Below are 22,338 nucleotides of genomic sequence, written 5' to 3'. Positions count from 1 at the left end.
AGAGTGCCTAGTACATAGTAAGCACTTAATAAATACATTACCTATCTATATGAGAAGAAAAGGGAATAAGAATAAATGAATAAAGAATTCAAATAAAGACCTAAGAGTGACTAAAGTTATATTTATTACACTAAAATTAATTTAAATGTAAATCATTACTAAGCAAGTTTAATTAGCTGTGCTGATCCCCAGTTTATTGTTTCATGTGCTACCATGGTTAAAAGATTCATTACCACCTGGCTAGACAATGCAAATTGGTATTAATGATAAAAGATGGGAAGTCATTTCTCTCCTAGCTAGTGTTTCTGTCTCTAAGAACTTTGCCTCAGCTGCCCTTACACCTTAGAACTTCTCTTAGTACTATCGACCTTCTCACCCTACAAATATCCCTCTGCCATACCAGCCCTTTTCTCCCATTGGAGAATTCCATTTGGGGCTCCATTTTGAGAATGAACTCAGAACAACCATGCTTCTTTCCCGTCCCAGCCATGCTTCTAACTCCAAAATCTTGCCATCTTGTCCCCATCTTATTCACCTTCACTCCTCCAAACTCCATTATTTTGTTTTGTCTTCCCTACCATAATATATAGCTCCCTGAGGTCAGGAACTGTTTTTCTTTTTGTTCTATTTGTACCCCTAGTGCCTGACACACATAAATGCTTAATAAATGTTTGTAACCTATCTACTAGTCACTGTTGGAGGAGATATGGGATGACAGGCAGACTGATGCACCATTGGCACAACTGTAAAGTGGTCCAGCCATTCTGTATTTCAATTTGGAAATTGTGAAAAAAAGTGCCTAACCTACTACAAACCATTGTCCTAGTGATCCTACCACTGGGCATATATCCTGAATAAGTCTAAGACAGTAACAAAGGTTTACTACATAACAAAATATTCTGCAGCATTTTTTTTTGGTGGTAGCAAAGAACTGGAAATAAGGTGGGTGATCACTGATTGAGCAATGGCTGAAAAAACTATGGTATAGGGATGTAATAGAATATTATTGTGCAGTAAGAAATGATACATATGTGGAATTTACAGCCTTTGACACTGCTCATCATCTTCTTGACACCCTCTGCTCTCTAGATTACTCTGTCCTGGTTCTTCTTCTACCTGTCTGACTAAATCTTTTGTCTCATTTCTTGTATCTTTGTCCAGGTTATACAGCGGATATCTTCTAGGGCCCTGTCCTGGGCCTCTTCTCTCTATACTATTTTTTCATCTATGAAAAAATATTTTATTAACAAAATATGCATTTACAGTCATTCATAACCTGAAAATAAGCTTCAACCCAGGTTACTCAAAATCTTTACAAACTGTGGTTATTCTGACAACTTAAAGTATAGTAAATGCAGGTAACATTATTAAAAGCTTTAAGCTATTCACATACCTGGAATTTCACAAGTTTCTTTAGGATATGGCACATTGATACACATTATCAAAATGCAGAGAATAAGGATCATTAAGGTAAAGAACTGCTAGCCAAATCATATACAACTAAAATGAAATTACTCAAAGCTCACTGTACTGCTCCAAAAAAAAAAATGAAGAATTAATAGTTCTGACTGGAGAGCTAGTTTAGTCTCTCTATACTATTTTGCTTGATGATTTCATCAGCTCCTAATGGATTCAGTTATCATTTCTATGCTGATGATTCTCAAATTTATTTACCCAGCCCAAACCTCTCTCCTAACTTCCAGTCCTACATTTCTAACTGCCTATTGGATATATCAAACAGCATGTCCCATAGATACCTTACATTCAACATGTCCAAATTTGAACATCCCTTCCCCCCAAATCTGCCCAGTTGACTACCCAGGCTTGCAAGTTAGGTGTCATTCTCAACTCCTTACTCCTCACATCCAATCTGTTGCCAATTTTTGTCAATTTTACCGTAATAACATTTCTCGTATGTGTCCTCTTCTCCCCTCTGATACTATCACCACCCTGATATAGGCCTTTACTACTTCATGCCTGGACTACTGAAAAAGACTTCTGGTTGGTTTCCTTGCCTCAAGTCTCTCCTCATTCCAGTATATCTTCTGCTTGGTTGTCAAACTAATCTTAAAGCACTGATCCAACTATGTTACCCCTTACCCTTCTCCCCCAACTCAGTTAACTCCAGTGGCTTCCTAACACCTCGAGGATCAAATATAAAATCTTCTGTTTGACATTAAAAATCCTTCACTGCCTTGTCCCCTTCTAATTTACCAATCTTCTTACACCTTACTCCATATCTATGTGGGCTCCCCACCCCCAACACACATATAATCCAAGATCCAGTGACCCCAGTCTTCTTACTCTTCCTCCCATCTACCAACTCTCAGCATTTTCACCAGCTGTCTCCCATGCCTGGAATGCTTTCCCTACTCATCTCTATCTCTTGACTTCCCTGGCTTCCTTCAAGTCCCACCTAAAATCCCACTTTCTACAAGAAATCTTTCCCCATCACCCTTAATGCTAGTCCCTCCCTCTCTATTGATTATCTCCAATTTATCCTATATATATCTTTTATGTACATAGTTATTTGCATATGGTCTCCCCCATTAAAATATAAACTCCTTGAGAGCAGGGTCTGTCTTTTATCTTTTTTTGTATCCAGAGCACTTAGCACAGTTCCTGACACATAGAAGGGGTATAATAAATTTACTAAGTGACTGACTGGAGAAACATGGGAAGATTTTCATGAACTGATGCAGAGCAAAATAAGTAGAACCAAGAGAAAAATATATACAAAGATTACAACAATGTAAATATAAAGACTACTAAAAGGAAGTTGAATTCTGAGTAACTTAAAAGCCAATGAAATTCTGAGAGAAAACAATGAAACGTACCTCCTTTATGGCCAAGAGGTGGGGGACTACACAGTACTCCAGATGTGCTGTATCCAAGGGTAGACCTCCCTCATTCTCAAATTATTCCTCTACCAATGAAGCCTGAGAATAATTATTCTAATTACATAAAAAAAGGAACCTAGCTATCTGATGCAGAGAACTATTCACGCTTTCCAAGAATAGAGGACAACAGATTACCTTCTTCACATTATTCTCATATTCTTATTTGGTTCTAGCATATTAGGATAGTGCACATCCATGCTTGGTTTTGTGACTTAATCATTACCTCTTACTCAGTCTGTCCAGAGTAATTCATTCAGTCACTGTTTGCTGAGGGATTTAATCCCTGGAACACAGAATTTGACTAGACTTGGTGCTCCAATCAAGATTTACTGACTGCAAAGTACCAACAGCTAGCTATTGGCTCTTTTTTCCAAACCAATTACCTTTGTTTGAATGATCTGCTGAGGAAAATCACTCATAGCATTTGTCAACCAGCCTTCTAAGCTCTTTGCAAAATTTCGGATTGCCTGTGTCAAGGTACCTATAAAAGAAAAACCAAAATATTAACAACAGAAGATTTTCTTGTGCAATAATTTATTACAAGTAAGTCTTTCTCTCTGCCACTCTCTTATTTTCCATCTCATTTGTGCCAAATCCCTAGTCCTGTCCCTCTTGATGACATCTCACTTTAACCTACTTAACCTACATAACCCAGCAATCAGCCTCCCCCCCCAGCATCTACCTTCTCTAGTATATCCTGAACAATGCCACTAAATCAGTCTTCCTAAAACACAATTTTATTTGTATCACTTTTTGTTCAAAAACTATTAATTCTCTATTTCGTACCAAGTAAAGTCTAGACTCCTGCACCTAGCATCCAATGCCTTTACCGTCTAGCCCACCTTGTCAAATATTTCGTCCTTACGTAGACAGTACATTCTAGGCAAACTGCACAATTCAACAATTCCTGAGCAGAGCTGGAGCTTCCCCATCTCCATACCCTTATCCAAGCTGTTCATTCAACCATCCACTCTCACTGCCTAACAAAATTCTACCCATGCTTCAAAACCTAGCTTGAATGTTGTCCATGAAGTTTTCTCTGATTTATCTGGCCTAAAGTGATCTCCCCCTCCTCTGAACTCCCTTAATTCTTTGTGTCCTTTTGGGTGGCACATCACATTTTACATTGTGTATTAGCTACTTAACTTTTTTTAAGTGATATGGTAAAACTATAAAATCCAGAAAGAGCAGTATGAATGATATAACAGAGGATGGTTAAGAAAGATAGATAAAAAAAAATCTGGCCTTTAGAAGTGAAGACTAAGGGAAGAACAATATGTAAAATACAGGAAAGTTATTATTCCTTTTCTCTCTACTGAGAACAGAATCAGAGGAAAATGTATTTCGTTTGTGTCAAGAAAGATATAAATTAGAAGGAAGAATCTGTCTAAATTCATGTTGCTTGTTTGCATACCATTTAGCACTTGATCATATAATGTCTGACATTATGTTTTATGTATGCAATTCCTATGCCAATATCCAGCACAGTGCCTTGGACACAGTTAAAGCAAGTGTTTGTTGAATGATTAAATTAATGAATCTCCACAAAAAAGCCTTCTTTTATAGCATTTAATATTGTGTATAGCACAAAGTAGGTACTCAAAATATACCTGTGAATCCCATGACTGATATAGCCTTCAATATTCTAAGAATCTGTGGCATCATCACTATAGGTACTTCCTTCATGGGTGCAGCCTCTCAATATCTGGAAAAGTTTCCAGGTCAGTAGGAGTTTTAGCTCTCCTGACATAGCCTTATAAAACCCAAGGTCCCTTCCATTCCATCAGGAGGTTTTGGAGCACAGGATGATTAGAAATTAAAACAGGTTACCAGGGAAGGATGCAGAATATGCCACCAGATATTTTTATGAAGAGATTCCAGCAGTATCTATGTTAGATGGTCCAGATGAAGTGAGGACCAGAAGTGTCACCTCTAAAAAAAGTCCATTCTAGCTAGCTCCACTCCGACCAAATAAATAATGATCTTTCCCATGAGATTTGACACAAACAAGTCTGCCTGGTACTTCATAATGCAGGTCACAAAAACTAATGTGGTTACCAACATGGCCAGTTTATGAACATATCCTAATCAAGGCATTCAAGAAGGATTAGTTTCAGTTAAATGCCTCTTAGTGCAGCCAACCTCTTTTTGCTGGCACAGCAATTAATAGCCTTGGATAGTAATGACATTCTTTTTTTCTTCTTGGTTTGGTAATAAGTGAAAACGTCTACACTGCACACAGAGAAAATATCTGAGGCACTAACTACAGTAAGATGTCATAAGTTGTATTTTCTGCTATGTAGTCTAGTATACATAAGGACACAAAGACGTGTTTCTATCATCAAAGGCCAGAGCTAGGCTCGAATAAGAATCTGGAACAGAATTTGCTTACTGGGCACTGGTCTCAGCACATCGGGGATGAGAATCTCCACCAGAGCCTGATACAGTATGTGATCACAGCTTCTCATCCACTTTAATATAGGGTCATATTTACATAGTGTAATAAGCTTGTCCTTTGGGATGACAGCAACTTCATGTTCTTCTTCACTGTATGGAAATGAACACAATAACATCACTTGTATTCAGTGTAGCTATTTTAAGCCATACCATTCTGCAAATTAATGCAAGGGGAGGTTGCCTGATGAAAGTCACTAGAAATAAGCAGAAAATATTAACAACATTCCAAGGAAATCTGAAAAAAGCTATATTTTTTAGGTTTATTTTTATTTTTATCACCAGGCCCTTCCCACTCCTCTGTTTTTCTCCCTGTTCTAATGTTGTTTGTATTAGAGTGATGCTTCTTACCTGTTTATAAATAGCCATCTTCTCATCCTGCACTTTGCAGGAAGCTGTATACTTTTTAGAGAATATATTTTATCTAAACTCACTAACTAGCAAATTGCAAACAAAAGTTATTTCTAGTATTTTCTAATTCAGTTTCATTAAGATCTCTGAAATATATATTTTTAATTCAAGTTGAAAAGTTTGAGGATCAGCAATCTGAACCTCTCCTTATATATTATGACAATTAAATAGAAAACAGTACTATTTGTTCTTTCTAAAGTTCCTTCTAGGCACCTAGGTGGTGCAGTGGATAGAACATTGGGCCTAGAGTCAGGAAGACCTGAGTTCAAGACCAGCCTCAGATGTTTACTATCTGTGTGACCCGGGGCAAGTCATTTTGCCTCAGAGTCCTCACCTATCTAAGCACAGGATCAAATGAGACAATATTTATGAAGAACATTTGTAAAGGACGTAACAGGTGCTTAATAAATGTTTGTTGCCTTCCTTCCTACAACTTTGTATCATTTGATCACTTAGAGTGGTCAGCAACCTGTGGCCTGCAGGTTGGATTTGGACTGAAAAGCATTTTCTATGAAGCAGGCACAGGCGGAGATCAAAAGACCTAGAATCCAGCCCTGGGCTTGGCTAGAGCAGATGCTTCTCAGGGGCTGAGAAGGTCCAGAGGTCACTGGGGCAGAATCTAGCCTGGAGACGAAGCTTGAATAGGTTGTCCTCTCCCGAGTTAGATGATCCGAGTTCAGTCATTCACCTGGAAGGCAGAGCAGTAGAGCCATCACCCGAGGGTGGTTTTGAACTCCAGAATGACAGCCACAGCTTCTCGATGTAGTGAAACTGAAGGTTCATTACAACATCCAGAGTTGCCTAAAAATAAAGACAACTTTTTAAAATAGTGCTTGTCACATTAAGTTATGCTTCCTTATTAGCAAAGCATTTTATGAACTGGCCTAACATCATGCCCTGCAGTAGTCAGGGAGACTGCATTTATATTTTTCAGAAGGTTTCTGTAAGGAAAGTACTATGCAAAATCTTAGAATGTTAAAGAAATGTGAGCTATTGTTGTTACTAAAGAGAGCACACGACATGTGGGACATACGCAGTGCCACTCAACTAGTTGATCAAAAGGTACAAGAGGTCTTGGTTCAGCTGCTTGCTCAGAGGGAGACACTACTATGGAAGCCAGAGTCAGGCCCTAGCTTTCCTATGCACAGCAGGAGGCAGAGAGTAGGTGCTCCGCTAGCACTTGTCTCCCCTCCACACACTACCCATTCCTCACTGGGCTCTCTAGTCTCTCTCCCTAGACTTACAGTGTTCATTGCTCTTCATTCCTGAAATGGCCCTCCTTTCCCCCCTTTACCTGCTGAAATCTTTCTTATCCTTTACAGCTAACCTCAACTGCTCAAGGAAGCCTTCCCTGATCCTCTTTACTGCTAATGTCATTTCTCCTCAGACCTCACGTAGAATTCTGTTTGTAACTCTGAAATGCACTTATTATTTAGCATATTTGTCTGGATGGATGTTGTACTCACTACCTCAAAAGAGTGTGAGCTCCTTGAAAGAAGGAACCACATCTTACCTAAACTCTGGATCCCAAAACTAGCACAACACTCTGCACACAGTTGTCATTTAATAAAGACTGCTTTGCTTATTGATTACTATGATAAAACGTTTACAGGATGCTACTGAAAGCACACTAAATCTGTTCTGTGCCACCCCAAAGTTAATCACTAACTCCTTGAAGGCAGAGGCTTTCTTTTTTTAAATTTTTTATCACCAGTACTTATATCACAGTACTTTGCATATATTAGGTACTCAGTAAGTGTTTGTTGAATTGTTGAATTACCCATCAATAATAATTATAAGAATACTTAGGCAATGAAATTCCCAAACACAAACTTACTACTTTTTAGAACTAGGGCAGAAATAACAAAATAAGACCACCCAGAGAGTAATGTAGTCACCTCGCAGTGTCTTCTGTAAAGAAGCTGTAGGGTCTTTATGTCGTTCACAGTGATCCCCTCCTGTAAGAATACACTGCCTAGGTCAGGAGCTGGGAACTCTGGAAAGACATGGGAAACATCTAGAGAGCAGAAAAGACACAAATAATAGCAAAGAGAATATTAGGAAAATGATAAACCAAAAGTTAGATCAGAATCCATAGAGAAAGAAAACACAGGCTTGGTCAAAGCCCATGATCAGAAATAGTACTTAGAAATCACAGTTGCTTAGTACTGCTGGCAAACGGATACAGAAATGTGACAGCTAGATCTAAGAGCTTTTGTAGTCAAAGGAATGCAGAGAAAGTTATAGCAAGAGCAAAAGGTGCCATGCAAATAGATCTATTTTTAGTTAAGAAGGTCCTGATCGTGATGGCAGGGAAGTGAGTGGCGGTAGGGGGTAGGGGTGGAGAGGGAGTCCTAAAGGCTAGTCTTTTTCATTTTCATCCCTAAGGGCTTAATGCCCACATCTCTGGCTCCTTCTTGTAAGCTGACAGGGTTAGGACTACAATATCTAGACAGGACTAATTAGGTAAAGCCAGTTAGCTGACTTGTAGTCAGCCATCTCCTTTGGATAACAGTGAGAAGACTGTGTTGTTCTATCAAGAAGACTAGATAAATTTCCAAGAATGAGTGTCAGTTTGCAGGAAGATAGGTCACTACTTATAACTCACTTGCCTAGAAGATACCCACATTGCTTTCTGAGGTCATCTGAAGCTGTCCCTCTCTCTCCTGAGGCTCCCACAAAAATTATATTTGGAGCCAATGTTTAAAAATCCACACACACATATGTTTATGTATATGTATACACATATTAATAACTCAAGAATCTGGAACTTTGAGAATATGAATAATTTTTTTCCATTGGCACTGACTGCAGCTTCTCTGTAAGACGATATATGGTCTTCGTGAATTGCTGTGGCTAAAGAATTTACACTCCACTCAACCTGGTGATGAGCCACTTTAAACTCAATTAGGCAGACTCCTTTATACCAGATGTGCCTTCCACCAGGCCCATACTTGAGGCTTTCCCAGCTTCAGTAGGGCCTTCTAAGGTTTGTGGTCAACTAACACAGCCTATGAAAATTCTGAATATATGCATATATATATATACATATATATATAAACTTAAAAAATTAGTATCACTGTCTAGCTGATTAAACTAATTATCACTAATCTGTCAGTTATCAGTATAGAAGGGTCCCCTCTTCCTTACTGAGTCCTGAACAGAAGAAGCTGGTGAAGGTGCTGCTAGATGGTTAGGAATTTAGGTGCCTATAATGGAAGAAAGACAGTCTATGAATGTCTAAATGTGATATTAAAATGTGTCAGGTAGGTATGGACTGAAATTCAGGAAATGACAAACCCAGGTGTCCAGTATAGACATCTATTGGTTTTAAAGTTTACCACAGAATTCTGGTAGTTTTCTTTTTTACTTTTTTTTGGGGGGGGGGGAGGCAATTGGGGTTAAGTGACTTGCCCATAGTCACACAGCTAGTGAGTGTTATATGTTTGAGGCCGGATTTGAACTCAGGTCCCCCTGACTCCAGGACCGGTTTTCTATCCACTGTGCCACCTAGATGCCTCTGGTAGTTTTCTTAAGGTCAGTAATTATGTTGGTGTATACTTATACTAGCAGTGTAAACGTCTCATGAATCAGAGAGATAGTTTGTCCATAACTACTTAAGGAACTGGGTGAAATCCAAAAGGGAAGAATTTATAATATCTGAAAAAGGTACTAATTTTAAGAAAGCTACCAACTGCTTATTTTTTATACAGTTAAGCAATGAAACCCATGAGCATAAATAAAGTATAGCAACCCTGGACTCCCAGGAGACAAAGTGAAAGTCGTCGAACTCAGAAATCAGTAACACATTATGAAACCAAGAGAAATAAAAACAGTCAAGATTACACGGTTCTGTTTCATCACCTATGAACTGTTGATGGTGTTGGCTCTGAGCAGCTACTGACTGCTCAGGCGTGGCGTGCAAATTGCTGTTAGAGCCACTTTCCCCAAGCCCGTCCATCTTCTGTGCAGGCCTGTATCTTAAAGGAGGAAAAAGAAAAACCACAGAAATTAAATATTTCACCGAGTTAATTCAAGTCAAACAAACATATTAAAATGTGCAGAGCACTGAGCTAGGCTGTGAAAGCTATCTGGTAGAGACTGTAATTCAGTAGTGATGCAACACATACACAAGTGATATAGTAGAATGTGGTCAGTGCATATGAAAAATACAAAGTGTGATGTGAGCTCACAGAAAAGGTCATTTACAACTGGAAAAAATTGGGATTTTCATGGAAGAGACAGCATTTGAAATGGGCCTTGATAGGTTGACATTACAAAGTTGATGAATCCAATTTTGTATTCCTTGCACATCATGGAACTTAGTGAGCACAAAGACTGAACTTTAAAATTTTCTTTAGAGTGCTTCTTACCCAAAACAAGTCCTTAAAAAATTTTTTTAACAAGACACACCACACTACCATGAGTATGGATGCATTAGTATCTGGGGAAACTGCAAAAGTTGTAGACCCATCAGCATTGATTTCTCATAGGGTCACAGGATCAGTGCTGGAAAGGAAGGAACTTTGGTTCTGAGAAGTGGGGTCACTTGCTCAAGACCCCACAGGTGGGATGTTTCCTTAGAAAAGAATAAAATGAACATGAAAGCAACCAGGAAGAAAATCACATCACCAAAGGTTGTGGTTTCTGAACTGACTTAGCCTTTAGTACTCAGAGCAACAACAGACACTCATTTCCTTGAAAATAAGATTTATTAAATTGCTAGGATTCTGATCTTTGCTGAAATTTACTGGTAGAAAACTTATTACTTTTGATTTGTTCCACAGGAGCTTGTCCTGCAAAAAGAGTTTATATAGGTTCTGCTATAATCGCTTTGCATTTTTGAAGCCCTAAACTGAAAGGAAAGTTGTAAAGTCATTTGTACAGAAAAAACAAATGAAGAACACATTGCTGATGCTGACGTCTGCTCACTCAGAAGAAAAAGCAAGATTTCCTTATGCTGCTCTTTTCAGGCAGCATAATTAACCATGTGGCCACAAATGTTAGTCACTGGAACATAGTAAACAAAACACAAAAAGTATTCACCACTGCCTTTATCCTCACAATAGTGTGGACTAATATGGGCTACTCTTTCTCTATCCTCTACTACAAAGAGTTAAGCAGTTATATAAACTGCTATAAGTAAGTGTGCTGCTTAAAATTTTCTTTTTAATTTTAAATTCCTTCACTGAGTCTAAGAGTAGGGACCTTAGAGAGCATTATATCCAACTTGTATCTCACCGAGAATTCCCACTACAACATCCTCTGCTTGAACACTCCCCAGGAGAAGGAAATCTGCTAATCCCCATAGCAGTCCCTTCCATGTTTATACAGCTGTAATTGTTGTAAGCTTTTTTTTTTTTTTAATATTAACACTGTCTTCATCACTGTAACTTCCATCCACTGCTCCTAGTTATGTCCTTTGGCAACAAAGAAAACAGGCCTGATCCCTCTTCCGATATGGCAGCCTTTCAAAGATTCGAAGGCAGTTATTAAGTCCTCTCTTCTCCAGGCTAAACACCCAAAGTTGTTTCTTCAGCAGACCCTGATATGGCATGTTCTCCAGTCCTTTCACTTGTCCTAGCTGCTTTCTTCTCAAGCATACATCAGTTTGTCTGTGTCTTTCTTAAACAAGAACTGAACAAAGGCCTGAAGTTATAGCTTGATCAGGGCAAAATTACAGCAGACATACTATACAATCTTTGTTCTAGGCTTCTCTCATAAAAATATTATATTCTGAACTTCATAAACAACAGTAAATATGAGAATTTCCAAATATATAGAACACAAAATGATTGTACATAAAACATCTGTTTGTACATCATTCTGAATTCTTCTGTTCTGTGAATCTTCTAAAAATGCTATAATGACCCTCTTTTTGTTTTTGGACCACGATTACCAATCTTCTCCCTCCCCCCCATAATATAAAAATATATATGCCTGTATGACAAGCATAATTATGTAAAACAAATCACATATTAGCCATTACTGAAAATGTATTATCTCAGTCTTTACCTGGTCTCCCATCTCTCTATAAAGAGGTAGATAGTGTGCATTATAATATAGTTCTTTAGAGTCATGATTGGTCATAGCATTAATCAGAATTATCAAGTCTTCCAAAGTTATTTTTCTTAATAATGTCATAGTTATTGTATAAATTGTTCACCTGGTTCTGCTCACTTCATTCTTCATAAGTACCTAAATTCCCCCAAGCTGAATCCATATTGATAGCTTTCTTTTATTTTCCTTTGCCTGTTCATGTGCTTTAACTATTTATCTATTAGGAAATTGTTCTTGTTCTTATATATTTGAAGTAGTTCTTTATCTCTTTCGGGTATCACACCTTTATCAGAGAAACTTGCTGCAAAGATTTTATTACAGTCAACTGTTTCCTTTACAGTTTAAAATTTTAAAGTAACGAAAAATGTCCATTTCATCTTTTGTGATCCTTTCTATCTTTAGCCATGAACTCTTTCCCTAGACCTATAACTGTGTAAAAGATCTCCTTCTTTGCTCCTCTGATTTGTTTGTTTGACCTTTTATATGCAGATGATGTATTTATTCATTTGGAGCTTCTGTTGGGATATAGTAGGAAATGTTTTCATTTCTGCCAGACTGTTTTCCAACTTTCCCAACAGTTTTTGTTAAAAATGGAGTCCTTATCCCAGCACTTGGGGATCTTTAGCTTTATGAAACACTGTGCTCCTATGTTTGTTTATTTCCATGTATTCTGTACCTAATCTGTTTTAGTGAGCAACTTTTCTGTTTTTTAGCCAGTATAAAATAATTTTGATGATTATTGCTCTGAAATACAGTTTGCGATATGGGGCTAGGCTACCTTCCTTTATACTTAAAAAAAAAGTTATTTCTCTTTAGATTCTTGACCTTTTGTTCCTTCACTTGAATTTTGTTATTTTTTTTTCTAACTCTACAAGGTAATCCTTTGGTAGTCTGATTGGTACAGCACTGAATCTGTAAATTAATTTAAATAATCTTGTCATTTTTATTAAACTGGCATGGCTCAACCAAGAGCGATTACTATTTCTTAGTTAGGTCTGCCTTTATTTCTATAAAAAGTGTTTGGTAATTCAATTCACATAGTTTTTGTCTTTATAGGTGAACTCTCAAATATTTTTATTATATTATTTTACATTACATATATTATATTAATTACATTCTATAGTTATTTTGAGTCTTCCTGATGGGTTCTGGTAATGTGCATAAAAAAAAAGCTGATGATTTATGTGGTTTTATTTTATATCCTACTACCCTGGGCAAATATTAATAACAATTAATTTTAAGTTGAATCTATTATATTCATCATATCATTTGCAAAAAAAGTTACGATTTTGTTTCTTCTTCACCAGTTCACTTACTTGTTCATGTTTGTTTTTTTTTTAATTTATTTTGCTATAGCTAGAATTTCCAATGTTATATATTAAATAGTGTTTATAATAGACATTCTTGCTTTATCCTTAGTCATACTGGAAAGACCTTTAGCATTTCCACATTACATATCATGTTGGCTCTTGATTTTCAATAGATATTCATACCTTTGGAAAAATATTCTCTTGGTTTTAGATTAATACTATTTACCATAATAAGGAAATGCCCATTTATTCCTATGCTTTTAGAGCTTTTAATATTAAATGAATATTGTATTTTACAGGGCAGCTAGGTGGCACAGTGAATATAGAGTGCCAAATCTGAAGTCAGAAAGACTCATCTTCCTGAGTTTAAATCTGGCCTCAGATACTTACTAGCTGTTTGACCCTGGGCAAGTAACTTAACTCTGTTTACCTCGGTTCTTCACTTATAAAATGAACTAGAGAAGGAAATGGCAAACCACTCCAATATTTTTGCCAAGAAAACCCCAAATGGGGTCATGAAGAGTCAGACTTTACTGAAATGACTGAACAACAACAAAATTATATTGATAAAATGTCTTTTCTGTATCTATTGACATAATCAGGCAGCTAGGTGGTGCAGTGGATAAAGTGATAGACCTGGAGTCAGGAAAAACTGAGTTAAAATTTGGCCTCACACACTTACTAGCTGTATGACCCTGGGCAACTCATTTAACATCTGTCTGCTTCAGTTTCTTCATCTGCAAAATGGGGAAAATAACAGCACCTACTTCCTAGGGTTGTTGTGAGGATTAAATGAGATAATACTTGTAAAGCACTTTGCAAATCTTAAAGCATTAAATAAATGCTAGCTATTATAAGCAATAATAATGTGATTTTTATTGTTATTATATATTTATTTATTATTATTAATATGATCTCTTATTTTTATAGACTTCCTGATACTGGAACCAACTTTTCATTTTTGGTTTAAATCCAAATTGGACACAGTACATCTCTAATTAATGTTGCTGTGGTCTCTTTGCTAATACTTAATATTTTTTGTTTTGGTGGTCATTAGGGAGGGATATTGATCCGCAGCTTTCCTTCTCTGCTTTGTCTCTCCCTGGTTTATGTATTAAGACCATATTTATATCATAGACAAAATTTGATAAGACACTTACTTTTCTCATTTTAGCAAACAACTTATGAAATATTAGAATTCATTGTTCTATAAATATTTGATAAAACTTACTTATAAATTCATCTGGTTTTGGGGAGTTTTCTTTGGGAGCTTATTTATGACTTGTTCAGTTTCTTCTTCTGAGGTTAATTTCTCCTTTTTAATATTGGCATTTTTTCTCTCTCTTTTTAAAATCAAAGTAGCTAATGGTTTATCTCCTTTATTAGTTTTTTTCCCAAAATATTGGCTTCTAATTATATTTGTCACTTACATTTCTTAAGTTGCATGTCTAATTCATTAACCTGTTTTCTCTCTCTCTCTTTCTGTTGATATAAGTGTTTATAGATATAAATTGTACTCTAAAGATTGCTTTGGTTGCAACTCAAAAGTTTTGGTGTATTATTGTCACTTTCTTTGATGAAATTATTGATTTCTATGATTTGTTTTTTGACCCACCAATTCTTTAGGATTAAATAATTTAGTCTTCATTTAAGTTTGAATTCTTTCTTCAAAGGCCTTTTATTGATTATAATTTATGTCACATTATGGTCAGTAAAGGATGAGTTTAATTTTTCTGCATTTGGTGATGAGGGTTTTATGCTCTAGCACATGGTTAGTTTTTTTAAAGGTTCCATGTGCAGCTAAGAAATATTCATGCTTTTTTAATGCCCATTACGTAATTATCAGAGATCTATCATATCTAACTTTTAAAACTTTTATTCCTATACCTCTCTTAGTGTAGCCTAGAATACGCTTTAACTATTAACTCTTTTTTTGCTTCAATTTCACATTGTTGACTCACAGAGTTTGTACTCTACTAAAATCTCAAAATCTTTTTCATAGTTAACTATTTTCTAGCCATACTTCCACTCATTTGGTATTTGAGATGCCAGTTTTGTTTTGTTTTTTAACTCCACAATATAACCTTACATTTATCTGTACTAAATTTTACCCTATTAGATTTGGCTCATCATTCTAACATGTGAAATCTTTTGAATAAATTTTTCAACTGTGTTCACAGCTGTTGCTCTAGACATTACTCTCTAGTATTAGGGATGTCTCTTAGGCCCAAGACAAAAGAGGGAGAGGTGGGAGATATACAATGAGAAATTTTCAGCAACATGGCTCATACTAAAGCAAGTTGCCCATAAGTCCACTAATGGTAAAGCTCCTAGGAAACAGCTTGTAACAAAAGCCATTCACAAGAGTGTACTCATTAAATAAGATGATATCAGTTATAAGCCAATATCAGAAATCCACTGAACTTTTGATTTATAAATTTCCTTTCCAATATAAGGATATGTTAAATTAAAAAAAATGCTTTTTGGACCCAGATTCTGTGATTATAAAATGTTAACTATTCCTGCTAACCTTATATCTTCTGTAAATCTTAAGCATGCTATCTATGCCTTCATTTTAGTAACTGATAAAAATGTTGAATAGCATACAGCCAACAAACAGATTCCTGAAGCAATCCACCTGAGAATCTTCAAGTTGAATTTGATTAATTAGTAAGTACCCTTCTAATCCAACCATTTAACCAGTTTTAACCAACCTAAATATTCCAACATATGGCTCACATCCCCCTCCATCTCATCCAAAATCAGGCATAAAGACTTTATGGAATCCTTCATAGAAATCTAAGGCATTTCCCTGATGTACCAGTTCAGCTACCCTATCAAAAGCAGAAGTGAAGTTACTCTGGCAAAACCTGTTATAATTGAAGCCATGCCAGCTTTTAGTGATCACTGCTTTCCTTCTAAATGCTTACTATTTCTTAAAAATGCATTTTAAAATTTTGCCAAAATTAAAACTCAAGTTCACTGTTCTATAATGTTCAGGTTCTATCATCTTCCTCTCTCTCCAGGCCAGTAGCACTTCTCCCATTTTCCATGATTTTTCGAAGATCATTGACAGCTGCTCAGTAATCACCTCTAATAGTTCTTTCAGTACTCTACCATGTAATTCATCCAGGCCTGGTAAAAGGAACTCTTTGGGGGACTGTCTGCCTCCTTATTGATACTGGATTTCCAAATAGCCATTTTTGCTCTATCCTATTCCAAAGATCATTCTCTTTAGGAGAAAAAAAAAAACCAGAAGTGAAATATGAGTTACGTAAGTCAACTACACCATCCATTTGTTATTATTCCATTCAACCTAAGCAGCAACACTGTCTCTTCTTTGGTCCTCCTTTTGCTTCCAACATAACAAAAACAAATAAAAACCTTTTTTACTGTCCTTGACATTCATCACCAGCCTCAGCCCATTCTGAACTTCAGTGCAACTCTTAGAGGACTTTATCAATAATTTATGTAGTCATTTCCAATTACTAGGTCTTCCTTCCATTTACTTTACAGGTCATTTTAAAAAGTGAGTTTCTAGATGAACCTACAGTGGTCGCTTTTGTCAGCTTCCCTTTTTTCTTCTCGTCAGAAGGATGAAGGACAAAAACATCTGCTGATGTCTTCAGAATTTCATTCCTGAGAGCTTCCTATTCCTCCTGATCTGACTTCCCCTTCAAAATATCCAGCCACTTGAACCTCCTTATCTCTTCTGAACACTTCTGAAATCTGCTCTCCAAAAATCTAGGGTGCATTGTGGACCATGCCTGGCTTTCTTCTACCTTTCAATCACAAATATGTCAGCTAGTCTGCTTTTAGTAGACAGAGCCAACAGAGGTCTGGTAGTCTTCCATCACTACAATATGCTTCTGTGCAAAGTTTGTGATGTTTCCCAAATTCCTTATTAAATTATTTCCTCCTGTCTAGTTGGCCCATAGTATTCCTTACAACAATATTACTTCTCTTTCTAACTCTATTGATCTTTACTTGAATGCTCACAACCATGTAACTCCTTACATAAGTACATATTGCTAATATGCAATGCTCTTCTACCCACTTTAATCTATTCTGCTTCAGTCAAATAAGGTATATCCCTTCAGAGTCCAAGTCCAGTTATGACCAACTGTTAAGTGATACACATTTTCTAAAATAAGTTTTTATTGATGTCTTTTGTTTTTTACATCATCATAGTTTGCCCATGTTCCTCCTCTTCCCCCTCCAAGAGAGCTATGCCATGTCACAAATAGTATTTTTAAGGCAGAAATAAAGAAATGAATAAACAAAAAAAAATTTAAAAATCAGCACACCAAATCAATATATTGGAAAAGTCTACACACATGCAAGGTACAACACCTGTAGACCTCCAATCTATACTAAGGGGTGGGTTGGGAATGTCATTTTATTTGTCTTCTTTCAAGCCATACCCATTCTTTATAATTTTTTGACATTCCCTTTCGATTTTGTGTGTGTAGTTGTTTGTTATATTTGCATTGTTGCAGTGATATCTATCGTTTTCTTGGCTCTGCTTTACTCTGCATCAGTTCACATAGATCTTTCCATGCTTCTCTGTATTCATCACATTCATCCTTTCCTACATGTACTACAGTTTGTTTAGCCATTCCCCAATTGATGGGCATCTACTTTGTTTCCAATTCTTTGCCATCACAAAAAGTGCTGCTATAAATATGTTGGTGTATATGAGGACTTTCCATTTATCAGTGGCTTCCTTGGGGTAAAGCCTAGTAATGGAGTCTCTGGTTCAAAGGGTATGAACACTTTAGTCATTTTATTTGAATAATTTCATATTGCTTTCCAAAATGATTGTACCAATTCACAGGTCTACCAATAATGCATCAGGTTCCTATCTTCCCACAACCCCTCTTACATTGACATCTTTGCTAATTTTCAGGGTGTGAGGTGAAACATCATGATTGTTTTGATTTGTATTTCTCTTACTATTTGTAATTTGGAGCATTCTTTTGTGTGGTTGTTAAAAGTTTGCAATTTTTATTTTCAGAACTGTTTGTTCATATCCTTTGACTTCTTATCTATTGGGAAATGGCTACTGGTCTTAACATCTTATATACATGTTATTAGTATACCAGAGAAATTTGACACAAAGGTTTTTTTTTTCCCATTTGACCACTTCCCTTCTTATCACAGATGCATTAATTTTGTCTGTGCAGAAGCTTTTTGGTTCCATGTAATTTATCTTTTGCACTTGCCTCTATCCTTTATTTCATTAAAAATACATCTCCTACCCTGTGAGAGGTATATGAGCTGCTTCTCTTCTGATATTTTTTGTAGTATGATCTTTAATATTAAAGTTGTGTATTCATTTAGAATGCATTGTGGAATATGGTTTAAGGTATTGGTCTAAGCATAATTTTGGCCAGACTGCATTCCAGTTTCCCTAGTAGTTTTTATCAAACATAGACTTCTTTTCTAAGTAATTTATGTTTGCTGCTTTATCAAACAGTGCATTATTGAGATTCATTATTTCTTATTCTCCCTTGTCTAGTCTGTTCCATTGATCTATCTATAAATAACAAATAATTCCAGTGACTGCTGCTTTATAATATGGTCTGAGTTCTGGAAGTGTTATTCTCCCTTTCTCTCTACCTCTTTTCATGATTTCCCTTGATATTATAGATCTTTTTCTAAATGAATTTTGTTATTTTATCTTTTGATAATTTGGTTTGTATAGCAATAAAGGCGTAAATTAACTTTTGTGGTATCATCATTCTTATTATATCGGCACAGCCCAGAAATGAGCACTAAATATTCCTCCAGCTATTTTTGTTGTTTATTTTTTTTAAGGAGCACTTTTTGCAATTGAATCTATAAAAGTCTTTTGTGCACTTTGGTAGCTTGATCCTCAGATATTTTATGTATTCTGTAGTTATATGGAATGGGATTTCCCTTTCTATTATGGCCTCTTGGATTTTGTTATTTTATATAGAGATGTGGGTGATTTTTGCAGATTTATTTTGTAGACTGAATCTTTGCTAAAGCTATTATTGTCTTAATCAGTATCTCTGCAGATTCCCTAGGATTTTCCAATTATACTATATTATATATCCAAGTATACTAGAATATCATCATCAAATAGGTATTTTTTCTCTTCTTTACCTATCTTTTAAATTTCTTTCTCTTGTCTTATTATTATTGCTAGCATTTCCAAAAATGTATCAAATAATAGCAGAGAGTGGGCCTTCCTGCTTTACTCCTGTTTTTACTGGGAAAAGTTGTAATATATTCTCATTGCATATGATGCTTGCTTTTGGTTTTAAATAGATGCTTTTTATATTAAAAAAGGACCCTCTATACCTGTACTTTATACAGATTACAGCATAAATGAGTGTTGTACTTTGTCAAAGGTGTTTTCCCCATCTATTGGGTTTGAGATGTTGTTAATATGTTCAATTATGTTGACTGTTTTCTTAATGTTGAACCATCCTTGCACCCCTGGAATAATTTACAACGTGGTCATAATGAATGATTTTTTGGTATAACTTGCTGCAGTCAAAATCTGACAAGATTTTATCTAAAATTTTTAATAGATTATTAATGATATGGGTCTGTAGTTTTATTTCTGTGTTTTATCCTTCCCTGATTTAGGTATTAGTACTGTATTTGTCTCATAAAGAGATTCTGGCAGGTGCTTTCTCCATTTTTGAGAATAATGTGTATTGTATAGAGGTACTGGCTATTCTTTAAAAGTTGGTATAATTCTCCTGGGAATCCATCAGAATTAGAAATTTTTTTTCTTTCATAGTTCCTTTAAAGCTAGTTCTGCTTCCTTTTTTGAGATTGGGTTATTTAGGATCTTTATTTAGTCTTCTGTCAATTTGAGTAGTTTCTATTTTTTTAAGTCGCTCCTCTATTCATTTTGTGTTCTCTTTTTTGTTAACAAATAACTGTGCATAACAGGTTCCAATTATTCTTTTTTATTTCTTCTGTTTTTGTTGTGATTTCACCTTGCTCATTTGTTAGTTTATTGATTTGATTTTCTTCCTCTTCTTAGATAAAAGTTTTAATGGCTTTCACTAGATTTTATTAGTTTTTCCCAAAAAAACAGCTTTTGGTTTTAGTTATCATTTCTATGGGGTTTTTTTCCTTCCAGTTTATCTATTTCTCCTCTAATTTTTAATCTCTCCTCTGTTATTGGCTCTCTAGTTTTTTAATAATGAATATTCAGTGCATTAATTCTCTCTTTTTTATTTTGTAAGTGTATGTTTAAAGAGATACAATTTTTCCACTGAGGAATGCTTTAGCTGCATCCTAGAAATTTTGACATGTTGTTTCATCGTTATAATTTTCTTTTATATCATTATGAATTGTAGGATTTCACTGTTAAGTCTCCATTTGGGTTTGTGTGTTTTCTTTGTGGTGTCAGTGATATTTATGGACACAAATTTTTGTTAGAACACACTTTTGTAAGAACCTCTAATTCGTTCTGATTATTATAAGACCCCAACAAATGTTTTTTTTAAAAGTTTACCTTACTTGTATTCATGCCTTTTGTTTTTATATTGCATCCATTTCTGAATGTATCACTCCCCAATAAGCTTATGCATTATAACAAAGATTTAAAGAGGAAAAAAAGCAGTTCAGCCAAACTAACCAACACATCATCTGAGTCTGATACTATGTGCAATGTTCTATGCCTATAATTTTCGAAGAAGGGAGGGAAATTAATTTCTTTGGTGCCAAGCTTGTTCATTATCTAGGTTGGTTTTTTTTGTTTGTTTGTTTGTTTTAGGCAATTGGGGTTAAGTGACTTGCCCAGAGTCACACAGCTAGTAAGTGTCAAGTGTTTGGTCTGAGGCCGGATTTGAACTCAGGTCCTCCTGACTTCAGGGCCGGTGCTCTATCCACTGCACCACCTAGCTGCCCCTCATTATCTAGGTTTTCATGGTACTATTCTCTCCTGGTTTTCCTCCTACCTGCCTGCCCACTCCTTCTTAAGTTTCCTTTGCTGGATCTTTATCCAGGTCACACTCACTAACCAATGGTATCCCTCAAGGTTCTTTCCTGGCTACTCTTCTCTTCTCCCTCCCCAGAGTCACCCTTCCCTCCTCTGACACTGCCAACACCTGGTGTAGGCCCCCATCACCTCACACTTGAAATACATACAATATCCTTCTTGATCAAGCTCCCTGCTTTAGGTCTCTCCCACTACATGCTCCACTCAGATGTCTAAGTTATATTCCAAAAGTACAATTCTGAGCCTTCCCCTTCAATAAGCTCCAGTGGCCACCAATTACCTCCAAAATTACATATAAAATCCTGTGTTCAAAGTCCTTTACAACCTTGGCCCTTCCTACCTTTCCAGACTTCTTATACTTTACCTTCTTCCCCACTCTTTCCCCATACTCTGTGATCTAGCAATACCGGTCATCCTGCTATTCCTCACACTCAACACACTCTCACTCTCTCTCTGAACTCTGTGCCTTTTCATTAACTGTCCCCTCTGCCTAGAATGCTCTTCCTCTTCCCTCATCTCAACTTCCTGGTTTCCTCCAAGGCTTAGCAGAAATACCAAGTTTGCAAAAGACCTTTGGTTGTCCATTTCACCCTAAACTCTGCCCTCTCCACCATTAAGTTTCTTTTTCCTGGTATGTTCTCTCCTATATATATACACACACATTTATGTCTACAGGTATGTGTATATATGTTAGGTATATACATGTTATCTATGTGTATGCACAATTTTTGGCATGTTGTCTCTCCCATTAAAAAACATGAACTTCTTGATGGCATGAGCTATTTTTATCTGCCTTTGTATCCCCAGCACTTAGCACGGGGCCTGGCACACAGTAAATACTTAACCTAATTTTCAAGGAGTCTTTTGAATAGATAAGATTTTGTATCTTTTGTATTTTTTGTACCTTTACTAATATTCTTTCCAAGTCTTTCCTCCATAGCTCTTATTTCTTTTCTAATTCTCTCCTCTAACATTCCCATTTAATTTGCAAAATCATTTTAAAACTTTAAAAAAAAAACCCCTTGCTTTATTTCTTCAAGGAATTCTAGTTGAACACATGCCCAAGCTGTGTTTTTCTTTGACGTCTTTCTCATAGATGTTTTGGAGTAATTCTCTTCTTTGGGGTTTGTCTTTTGGACGTCCTCAACACCATAATAGCTCTTTATACTGAGATTCTATTTTTTGTTTGTTTGCTCATTCTTCTAGCCTTACT

The 22,338-nt window shown here is 36.1% G+C and overlaps 1 protein-coding gene across 5 annotated transcripts in view; it reads right to left on the bottom strand.

Moving 5' to 3' along the window:
* Window positions 1–22,338, bottom strand: part of RFX2 (regulatory factor X2) — a 167,039-nt gene that overhangs the window by 17,120 nt on the left and 127,581 nt on the right. For all 5 annotated transcript variants that reach the window (XM_027851244.1, XM_027851247.1, XM_027851248.1 and 2 more), the window contains 5 exons: window positions 9,630–9,745; window positions 7,664–7,782; window positions 6,454–6,566; window positions 5,293–5,447; window positions 3,284–3,381 (listed from right to left, as the gene is read on the bottom strand). In XM_027851244.1, the coding sequence (XP_027707045.1) occupies window positions 3,284–3,381; window positions 5,293–5,447; window positions 6,454–6,566; window positions 7,664–7,782; window positions 9,630–9,745 (601 nt within the window). The remainder of the gene's footprint in view (window positions 1–3,283; window positions 3,382–5,292; window positions 5,448–6,453; window positions 6,567–7,663; window positions 7,783–9,629; window positions 9,746–22,338) is intronic.

This window comes from Vombatus ursinus, unplaced genomic scaffold (assembly GCF_900497805.2).
Source record: "Vombatus ursinus unplaced genomic scaffold, bare-nosed wombat genome assembly UNPS02009173.1, whole genome shotgun sequence".
Taxonomy (NCBI): Eukaryota; Metazoa; Chordata; class Mammalia; order Diprotodontia; family Vombatidae; genus Vombatus; species Vombatus ursinus.
Note: the sequence above shows the minus strand (reverse complement) of the source record. Positions and strands in the feature narration are given on the sequence as shown.